Here is an 11,566-nt window from a genome sequence, read left to right on the forward strand (position 1 = left end):
CGAGAGCGAAGATACGCAATGTGGCTCTCTGCACTGTCTACATCGACTGCGCTGTGCACAGCTCCATCTCAAAAACCGGTCTCCCACTGTGCAGCACTGCGGGTGTGCACCTAGATTTAGTAAACAGAATACTGCGTTTTTAACTTTAAAGGGCCTTGGTTGATAGCGCGCAAGTTATTTCAATTTATCAATGGCTTCATAAATCCTTTATCGATGGAACATTTTTTTTTTTTTTTACTAAAATAGCAAATAATAGCCGAAAGTATTGCTGTACGCATACTTTCACGTGGTTTAATCAACATCCGAAATTTTGGATTTAGTTTTTCAAGGGGCTCCGCAGAAAGTCAACTGCCATATGAAGCATTTTGACGGGGTTCGCGTGAGGTCATCTATCGGTGAAATCAACACTGGCGAATTCACCGAACTTTGTCAGAGGTTGTATTTAGACATTCAGTATACGTTTCACAATTTACTTTCTTTCCAATTAAAATGCAATGGTTAGTGCATTACTATCGCTGACAGTTTTTCGTTATTGAACTTAAACTTGATGTATGCTAGTTTTATGGAAATCTTGTATGCTTAGAATTAATTGGTCTGAGGTATGGCAGTTTCAGAATGCCTAGTTTAGTTTTTGACGTTAATGAGTCTTTTAAATCACCATTCGCAATAATTGAGCACTGACGCAATAATTTAAAAGCTCGGGAAATACCATTACTTTCGACTTTTGTATCAGATGGAAATTGCAAAAGCGCATTCAATATCGCTCCGGTTTAAATTTCGTAAAAATTTGTTTGCTATCTCTAGCAGTTCAAAATGAAAATGGATGTCACTGGTACCGTTTGTTAGCTATTCCAAAGCCGAGATAATGATATACTTTTATGTCATTATCTATCACGCTAATCAAAAGTATTTGTCAAAACTTGCGGCCGTGTCTAAGTCCACCCGAATTTTTTTTGCCTACACGTTGTACCCAAAAGAACCGATTTTACCAACTTGGGATTTTAACAGTAAAGTAGTATTTTCCTTGCCAGAAAAAATTACCAAATGGTACTTGCATTAACTATTCCATATCTATAAAAGTTAATTCTTTCAAAGTACGTACTTAGCATTATTCACAAAAGTTTGGGAAATTTTTGAATTGAATAGTTTAACCCCTTCACTTATAAGCTACTGGCAATGAATTCAGATCTATATTTGGCGAATCGGCAATAAATATAACCTTTGTCCTAACCTAACCGCATGTTAGAAGAAAAGGAAAAATAAACAGTATAAGAGCACATAGATAAGAAAGTAGATGCGCGAAGTTGATTTCCCCCCCCCATCCTCACCCCACCTGTTCTTTTATGGTGCATTCTTCTAGTGTGTGTGTGGGGGAAAAATCATTAATAGGAGTATAGAAATAACTTTCATAGGGTTACAACAAAGCTTCGCGATGTGAGGAAAGAAAGCCGCACTTGATCGAACTTATTCCTCTGGCGTTTGGACGCAATATTATGTTCCTGATTGTGAAGCGGTTAAAATACACCGACGTAAAACCATCTTTTTAAAATTATTTCTTGGGCAATAGTATATTATTTTCATTAGATGAAGCAAAAGCATATCGCCGGAAGCAATACGGCTGATAGCAATTACATCCAGCGATGCCTATTGGAATGTATATCTTTTTGCCCAAGGAGATGAAAATACTGACATATAACCATCTTCAAAATTCATTTCATCTGAAAGAATCTACGCGAAGTACCGTGGTATATTGGATTCTTCCGATATTCTGGTATCGAAGCATAGTGAAATTTTTAATTCTATACTTTGTTTCTTTAGAAATGTTATCTCCAACGTCGCTCTTATCGAACGACTATAAATTTTCGCGATTTTTGATTTCCTTGGCATGATGTGAATTTGGGAAAATTGTATTAAATTTCATAAAAACAGTATAAATTTTTACTTGATTGGTCTTCAGATGCTTAAACAAACTGCCATCCCGATTATATTCTTTCTTTTTCGATAAATGAACGCATTAACTTGTTATTACACTCGCCTATTTCTGAGAGCGTCGATATGCCCTTTTTACCGAATTTTTTGAATGTTTTGATAATCTCGTACCTTCGATATCGCAAGAGCAATAACTTTAGCTTGCCCCGATTTTCTTTTCTCTCAAGATTATAGAACACTAGTTTATTTGTCGTAAATCGTGGTTATTTTAACAAATGGCTATTTCAACCGTATCATAAGGAAGTACTCCAAACACCTGATAAATTGAAGATTACGGAAGGTGGTATTTTTTTTTTAACAAGAATAGGATTGAACATTGTGCTAGACAGTGCGTAATGTTTCAGGTCGAATGAAGTAATAGTTTACAACATGCTGTTTTAATGCATCTGGTCTTGGTGTGACAATTTCATTCGCAATAACTCGCTAGGACAATACAGGAATAAAATGCGCACTGTTTTTTTAGTTGAAAGATATTTGAAAATTCTGCTTTTTTCCTCAGCCCAATACATCAAGAAAATACCTTTTCTGGACATTATGCCGCGTTGAACTCTGAAAAGTCATTTGGCCTCCAGCGGGAATCGAACCCAGGTCCTCTTGCAAACTGGACAAAACCACTACCATATACACCACTGGAGGCACGACCCTGCCTTCCTTATTTAATGAACTGTGGCTTTAGTAAAATGCTTTACTTCAGCGCCTAGTCTCCCTTAACTTCCTCAAATGGGAGGGGAGCCCAGTGGGACGCGGTATAGGACTGAGAAAAAGCAGTCTTATTATCTCTACCGTTCTACCTGGGGGGGGGGGGAAAGGCTGCTGCTGAAATTGCAGTTCATGGGGTTAAGGGAGATTACTAATGCCTCTATTTCAGCTCCTCATGACACGGTGCGTGAAATAAGGAAGGCAGTCGTTTCTTCAGTGGTATATATGGTAGTGCACTTGTCCGGTTTGCAAGAGGAAGTGGGTTTGATTTCCGGTGTAGACAGATTTTAGAATTCACCTCAGCATAATATCCAGGAAAGGTTAATTTTTGATATTTATAGTTTCGTCTTTCAGAAATTGGTTTATCGTGTAAAATATTTCGTTTTTCTGCTGATAAAAAGGACTATATTAGCTTTCGGCATCTAATATAACTGAATTTTACCAATGTACTCAAGATCAACGAGGCCAGAATAAATTGAATTTTATAATACTAGATTTAAAGCTCCGCCAAGAGACATTTCCCTCAGAATGATCACGATTTACCCCGAAATAAAATAAGTTCGATATTTATAGAGAGGGCTTGGAATTTTCAAATAAAGTTGTATGGATGACACGAGTCTAATTTGGACCGCATTTATATAAAAGGAACAAAGTGCCATTAAATCTCTCACAAAACTGAGAAAAAGCTATTTCAAGTTATGTTCAAGTTATGTAAGAAAAACTGGTGGCAGATGGCAGCACTACACATAACAAGCATTACAGAGAAACAAAAACTTCGTCAGGTTTCACTACACGCACATTCCCGCATGTACCGATTCGTTGGGGGTTCCGCGGGGGGTTGTGGGCGGGGTGCATGTGTGGTGTAGCAGTAGTAGGTAGGGCTCGTAGGTAGGGTAAAAAAGGGCTCGGGGATCCATGATCTTAAGTCAGCCACCTCGTTGGGCAATTTGCCTGTTGTGGCGTTGTATTTGTATTCAGTTATCTCTTTAGTTAGGCTGTGATGCCGTGTGTGCACTTGAACTACCGATGTCACTTGGTTCCATTTAGATTTTAAAAGAAATCCCTCTTTTTCAAATAGTTCAGATGTCTGCATATCTCAAATGTTAAAAATGGCGCTTGGTTCCTTTTTTGTCAAAGCCGTCCATTTACAAGACAAATTTCATTTTCGTGACGTGAATAATTTTTTTTTTTAAATCTGACGATACTGGGAGCATTCGCAAAAAATTGCGTGACGAAATCCTTTGAAAACTCGTATCTCGCGAAGTACGCAAGTCAAAAACAGTAATATCGTCGGATGCACGTTGCAAATATCCAATAATATCACTCCGGTTTTTATTTATCTTCCCGTCTGGGCACTACACTCGCTGTCCTGATTCGTAACAAATTGTTTTCCGCTACATCTCGAGCAGTTCACAGAGAAAATAGACATTGGAATAGCTAACAAACGATACCAAAGATACAGCCGATGGTGATGACAGAATTTAATTATGGCGGTACCTACTACGTGATTCCAGGGACAAAATACGTATTCACGTCAAAACTTGCCGTGTTTTATGAGTCTACCCAGATTTTTTTTTTAGTGAATGTTTTTCTTTATTTTAGCAACGTGCATCAATGTAATATTCGTTTGAAGCCTCCTAAGAAAATACCAACTCCTTATGGCGGAAGACTTGTTTGGATAATGCCTGGGAAGAACAAACTGATCGCTCATTTGAAAGACAAGGCAAAGATACGACACAGGAAAAGATGGAGCCAGGTAAATAAGAAAGCGGTTGTGTGTATTATGAGTTCCCGGATATATTTGAATCAATTTTCAGAAAGGGGTAAAACATTGATATTTTTCAGGTTATTGGATTCTATAGTGGTTCATTTCACCCAATGTTTGATCGTGTTTTATCTTATCTACAGGTGATGTACATGTACTACCTACTTGGTCACCGTTTGATGGAACTTCCTATTGATGTGAATAGGAAAGCTACAATGGCTGAAAATACTTTTGTTCTGGCTTTAGATGGCGATATAAACTTCAGACCTCACGCTGTGCAACTTTTAGTGGATCTTATGAAGAAAAATCGGAACCTTGGAGCAGCATGCGGCCGCATACATCCCGTCGGAACAGGTTATAAAATATTTTGCCCTACCCAGATATGCTAATTATGTAGGTCATTGATTCATTCGCAAACGTTTGCTCAAGCATCCCAGTCACGATTCGCATCTTTTCGGTTTTGATTTTAAGAGAAGCTTGAGAAAGTAGTTGAAATATCTTTTTTTCTTTGAAAATTTCATCTTACGCAGACAGTATAATTTTTCTTGCTTTGAAAAAACTTGTTAGATTTCTTCTGGTGGATCTAGATCAGTTTTTTTTATTTGGTGTAATTTAATATTTTCAGCAATAACCAAATGTAAACAGTGAATTCTAACTGAAAAGAGCACGCCCAGTATACAATAAAATCGCGAAACGGGATATTTTGTGACCGAGGGTGAGGTAAAAGAAAGCCGTGGAAAAACAATTCGATCGATCAATTTCGCCCCAATGAGTATAGAGATCCAGTTAAGCACGTGTTGGTATAGATTGCTATACATGCCATTCTCGAAGTTTAATGCTTCGGGCCGTTATCTGAGAATTTCAAGTACTATACTCTCAAGAAAACCTATTTATTCTTTTTTGTTATTACAACCTTAAGTTCTGTGAGGGTCACCGTTGTTCGACGACGAGTCGATTTATTTAACCCTAGAATACTAACTAAAAAATGATCAAAGCTACATGTTAACTGCCTATACCTCTACGTCTGAGACGTAGTTGGTATTGTAGGGTTAAAAATTTCTACTCGGACCACGCCAGAGATCGGGGCGAGCACGAATACCCTTAGTACGGAAGATTTTATTTTCCTTCCTCTTTAACGTTAATCTTCCCACCCAATTTTCATTAATCTAAATATTTAACAAGGTCTTTGAAGATTCTACGTCTTTCTCCTGAGAGGTGCTTTTAGCTGCAACATAACAGGGCTCAAAGTATCAACCAGATCGAGCACTCACTCGAATCGAAAACTGAACGAACGAGACGTAAATTGACTACCAGTAAATGATTCATCATTTAATCCAATTCAATAAATTTTATCTAGATACCATGATTGATCATATGGCTTTCGCTTTTAGGCCCGATGGTATGGTACCAGAAATTTGAATACGCAATCGGTCATTGGTTGCAGAAAGCTACTGAACACATGATTGGCTGTGTACTTTGCAGTCCAGGATGTTTCTCATTGTTTAGAGCTAAGGCACTGATGGACGACAACGTCATGAAAAGGTACACGGCAAAATCTGATGAGCCTAGACACTATGTTCAGTACGATCAAGGTGTGTATCGTTATACTTCTGGTGCAAAACTATTTTCTTCCATAACCTGAACTGTGGCATAATATTCTGTTTGGTTTTTTTTTTCAGGAGAAGATCGTTGGTTGTGCACTCTGTTGCTGCAGAGAGGTTATCGTGTCGAATACAGCGCTGCTTCTGATGCGTATACGCATTGCCCGGAAGGTTTTGGCGAATTTTATACTCAAAGGCGTCGTTGGGCCCCATCTACGATGGCAAATATCATGGACCTCCTATCTGATTATAAGCAAACAGTAGCAATAAATGATAACATATCTGTACCTTATATTATATATCAAGGAATGTTGATGGTAGGAACAGTTCTTGGTCCTGGAACGATTTTTCTCATGTTGGTTGGAGCTATGGTAGCTGCTTTCAAAATATCCAACTGGTACTCGTTCACCTATAATATAATTCCTATACTACTCTTCATGCTCGTTTGCTTCATTTTCAAGAATGATATCCAGGTAAGTATTTTTCAGTTTGCATGTTAATTTAATTTAGAAGTTCGTTATCTTATATTAGCTTAGAGATAAACGGATATTTTTGTAGTCAATTTTCAGTTTGAGTTAAGTTTCCTTCAATTTTTTTTCCCCCCCATTTAAATTGCATTTCGTGAATTTACATAATTCATATCGGTGGTTTGGATATCAAGGGAGGCTTGCTTTGAATGAGATTTTTTTTTTTAAAGCGTTTAATTGCAATATTTTTCAAGCTTTAATACCAAATATTGATTGCATTTATTTTCAGATTATGGTGGCACAAGTAATGAGCGCATCATATGCATTGCTGATGATGGCTGTGTTGGTCGGAACATCCATTCAGTTGTCGGAGGATGGTATCGGATCGCCATCATCTATATTTCTTATAGCATTATCTGGGAGTTTCTTTATCGCAGCTGTGCTGCATCCGCAGGTAGATTGAAATTCATTGTCAATTAGCACACTACTAATTTTTTTTCCTTCTGGCAGATGACAATATACGAGATTTTTTCAAATCTTTCATTTTTCACTTATTCGAACAATTACCATCACCTTGATAAGTTGAGGTAGATATTGTAAAACTGACTTGCAATCGAACCTATATTTGAATGGGAGGGGGGGGGGGGTTCCACTCTATCCAATTTTGGATAAAAAATGTTTTGAAAGAGGAAATTGCACTCCCTGGACTAAATTAAAGCTTTGACACAAGACCTTGGTTCAATGATTTACTCCAAACTGTTGACGTCACGCGCGCGCGAACGTCATATTCATGTTAGTCTTGTAGAATGTGCCGGTGCATCGACATATTTTTTCCTGGCAATTTTTTTTAGTAAAATTTTTATTGCTGGAAAATTTGTTGAAACTATTCTGTAATTGTTCTACATGACGGTGGAATACTATATCAAGTATTATTTAGATTATGAAAACAAAGGATTTTCACAAAGATTTTTTAAAACTATACAATATAAATTACATTGAGAGGCATGGGAGAGCTTCCTATATTTTTAAAGATATTTTGCTCTCTTAATCTAATATGCAATTTTGTTTTAAAATTTAATGCAGCTTTTGCATTAATTCAATATGAATTTGTTTTCCTAAAGGTTAATATTTTTATTCTAGGAATTCTGGTGCGTTGTTCCTGGTCTATTATATTTCTTGAGCATTCCATCCATGTATCTGTTACTGATTATTTATTCGCTCGTGAATCTAAACGTCGTCACCTGGGGTACTAGAGAAGTACAAACAAAGAAAACCAAGAAGCAATTGGAAGATGAGAGGAAAGAGCAAGAAGAGTTGTTGAAGCAGAAGAAGAATAAAGACCTATTGAGCTTTCTTGGACTAGGAAGCAATGATAACGAAGAAGGAAGCATTACTCTCAGCCTCGCCAATCTTTTCACTTGTATGTTCTGTACTTATCCGAAGCCTAACGATGAAAAAATGCACCTGATCAAGATAGGTGATCAGCTGGAGCAGATGAACAAGAAAATCAACACTTTAGAGAGGCAGTTGGAGATAACGCATCCTATTCCTTTTCGAAGTAGGAAGACATCTGTTGGTGGCCGCGGATCTGTTAGGGCTAACTCAGAGACTGGGCTATCAGCAGTTAATGAGAGAGATGACGACGAAGAAGTCGAGTTCGATTCTGGATCTGAAGCACCATCAAGTGAAGGTTTAGGTAGATATTCATTTTATCGTGAAAAATGAACTAGTAGTAAATGTTTCGCAATTCAACATGGCGTTTCGAAAGTTCTTATTCCTCTAGCAATAAAGTTGACCTTTTTTTCATGATCACTATATTGTGACTAGAATACTAGCGACATTTTTCTAAAGTTTCTGAAACATTTGAAATATTTCTGTTGGTATTGCCAAAATAATTTTATTAAACCAATTTGTAATCTGGTACACATCAAGAAAAAGGTTTTTACATTGTCCGTGACAAGAATGGATAAAAGCATAAACTTATCCTACTGCAGAGAAATTTTCGTTTGTTTCGGTGATCTCTACTTTTTACAATAAAACAAGAATAGACTAGTCTGAAATGAAACGCTCAAAATGATTGTAGTCGGCAATCTGAGCGGAAGTACTCGTGGGGGATTCTTGAATGGAAATTCCTTTTCTGGAGAATTATTTTGCAGGGACCTTAATTCTAAATCGTACGAATTTGTTGCTCAAAAATTCAGGGAAGGTATTAAATGTTCAGCTCAATGATGAAAAATATCCAAAATATTATACGAATTCATTTCTTCGAAAGTATACTACTAATCTTTAGTTGCGCTGTAATTAAGTTCATTTTCAGCCGTTACTGATTTTAATTTGTTTATTTTTAGAACCGAAGCAAGAACGAGACGATTTAATCAATCCTTACTGGATAGAAGATAAAGAATTGAAGCGCGGAGAGGTTGAATATCTCGCAGGACCGGAAAATCAGTTCTGGAAGGATCTGATCGACAAGTATCTTTACCCAATCGAGCAAAATAAAGAACATCAAGCAAGAGTAGCTACCGAACTAAAGGAATTGCGTAACAAAGTTGTTTTTGCTTTTTTCATGTTCAACGCTCTTTTCATTCTCATAGTATTTCTCCTTCAACTTAATAAGGATCAATTGCATCTTGACTGGCCGCTTGGTGTCAAAACCAATATAACATACATTCCGGAAACTAGTGAGGTCCGCATCGATAAAGAATATCTAGAACTGGAGCCCATTGGCCTTGTTTTTGCAGTTTTCTTTGCTTTGATTTTGGTGATTCAGTTTGTGGCTATGTTGTTCCATCGTTTCGGCACCTTATCGCATATTATGGCATCTATTGAAATTACTTGCTGCAACCAAAAAGTTGAAGACATCAGTGATGACGCTTTTATCGATAAAAATGCAGTGCAAATAGCCAAGCAACTACAGAGACTTAGAGGTATAGATGACGATGAAAAAAGTGAAGATTCTTTGTATGGAGATAGACTTGCAAGGCGGAAAACTATACAAAATCTAGAAAAACGAAGGCATCAACGAAATAGAATAGGTACCCTGGATGTTGCCTTCAGGAAGAGGTTTCTGAACATCAATGCTCATGATGGTGAAGCTGGTGGTCCTTTAGGTAAGCAGAAAAATCTCATTGGTAGATATCGCAATGCTTTGTTCTGGATGTATTTTCCATTTTCATCCGTTAGTGGTAGAATCCGCGAATGGCACGCGAGTTTTCCTTATCACCTGGCACCGAATAATCCGAATCTTTATGGATGAACGTTGATACGGGACAGGTAACATTTAAAGGGGAATGCAAGAACTTGGTTACAAGATTTTGAACTCTAAACTCCGTACATCTACGACGTAACCTAATCTTGGCGACGGTTAATCAGATGTCAAACTTTCATCTCTAATTTGTACTTAACTAATTTGGGCAATCTACTTAACCAAAGCACGCAAGGGGGAAACTGGATGTATGGTCTCAAGTTATGGCAGCCTCTAAGTTTTTTTTTGCTGCCACTAATATTAGTTTGAATTAGGCCGAGACTACACTGTAAAAGCTTAAATTATCTATAAAAATTTTGAAAAAAAACCAATAAGCATATTGGTTAAATCTTGAGTAAATGCAACCAATAATTTGATTGGTTGCATTTACTCAAGTTTTGTAAAATATATTTCATAAAACTTTTATAGCGTAATTGTTAGTGTATTATTGACTTTTATAGTGTTATCATTTTATATTTACAGCGACTCCTGTTCTCAGTGGGCTTAACAGACTAGGACGCAATCGTGAAACACTGCGGGCCTTAGAAGTACGAAGGAACAATATACTCGGCAGTAATAGCAAGATGGTGACTTTGGGTGCTAAAAATGAGTTTAATGTTCGGAATAAGAATAAAATGAATGGTGGAGGTCGGAGCATCGAGAATTTGTTCCAAGCTCAAAATGGTAACATCGATCCTGGTTTTGCCAATTCAGCTTTTGACAACAGTTCTGACGAAGAAACAGGTGGACGCAATCTTAAAATGCAGATTTATGGATCAAAGACGAGCCTCTCTAGTTATAGAGAAGAATCTGAAGTCAAGCGACGCAAACAAAGTCATTTATGAATTATGCCAATTTATTGGTATCCAATCGTATGTTAGACAGATGCCCAGATTGGGTGTGAGCTTTTTATGTCTAGCAATCTGAGGTTGATATCAAAATGCCAATTTTTATTTTTTTTTATTTTTTAGAAACTGCATTTCAAGTCGATTTCTGCGAATTCATTTGAAAATTCAATTTTAAGTTTTTATTAACTGCGAGAGCTTCTGATGAAGTAAATGTAATTTATCTCGTTTTATTTGATAATTTAAGCTTCGGTAGAGATGAATACGTATTGAATGTGAATAGTTTTATTGTTCATATGCGTTATCATGTTTTTAATTAAAGAATCGAGCAATGATTTTATATTTTTACTGGAATATTACATGCTCACGGCCAAATACTGTGAATGTTTTTGCGATTTAGACATTTTTAATAAACAGTTTTTTTTTTTTACAACTTAGCACAAGTGCTTAAATTTGTTTTTCATTACTTGAATGCATTCTGCATCACTTTACGTGTTTTTTTTTTTTTCCTGTCTATCACAAAGGTGATTTCATGAATTTGTATATTGAGAATTCATAAACTTGTCGTATAGTAATTTAAGAGTAATGCGTGGCTCCCCCTAATGTATACTAAGCTTTAACGCAGTGGTTTTCAAACTTGTCAACTGCGGCTCTTCAGAATAGTTCAATGTTTTCCCTTAACCACTTTGAACCATAAATAGGTAAGGAGAAGTGCCCAAACACCCTCCTCAAGCAAAACCCTTAAAATTTAAAAACTGATTCAACTATAAATTTTCAGAATTAAGTAATTCAACTCCATACCTAATAGTGCTGCAAGTGTGATTGTACTAAAATTTTTTTTATAACCAAAAGTCACGACTTTGATGAAAATCCCTAAATTTGTAACTCCACCCCCCCCCCATTCCAGTTATTATCTACATTTATTTTTATTGGAAAATTAAAACTTAAGATCTGTA

General features: G+C 36.7%; 1 protein-coding gene across 2 annotated transcripts in view; it reads left to right on the forward strand.

The window, feature by feature from the left end:
• Positions 1 to 11,059, forward strand: part of LOC149080182 (chitin synthase chs-2-like) — a 43,768-nt gene extending 32,709 nt beyond the window's left edge. For both annotated transcript variants that reach the window (XM_089239222.1, XM_089239221.1), the window contains exons 10-17: positions 4,291 to 4,444; positions 4,597 to 4,807; positions 5,845 to 6,045; positions 6,133 to 6,527; positions 6,811 to 6,975; positions 7,662 to 8,217; positions 8,870 to 9,631; positions 10,249 to 11,059. In XM_089239222.1, the coding sequence (XP_089095348.1) occupies positions 4,291 to 4,444; positions 4,597 to 4,807; positions 5,845 to 6,045; positions 6,133 to 6,527; positions 6,811 to 6,975; positions 7,662 to 8,217; positions 8,870 to 9,631; positions 10,249 to 10,610 (2,806 nt within the window). In that variant the 3' untranslated portion in view covers positions 10,611 to 11,059. The remainder of the gene's footprint in view (positions 1 to 4,290; positions 4,445 to 4,596; positions 4,808 to 5,844; positions 6,046 to 6,132; positions 6,528 to 6,810; positions 6,976 to 7,661; positions 8,218 to 8,869; positions 9,632 to 10,248) is intronic.
• Positions 11,060 to 11,566: the final 507 nt, after the last annotated feature.

Source organism: Pholcus phalangioides, unplaced genomic scaffold (assembly GCF_987345545.1).
Source record: "Pholcus phalangioides strain wild (caught in Gottingen) unplaced genomic scaffold, Ppha-v1.0 ptg000011l_1, whole genome shotgun sequence".
Taxonomy (NCBI): Eukaryota; Metazoa; Arthropoda; class Arachnida; order Araneae; family Pholcidae; genus Pholcus; species Pholcus phalangioides.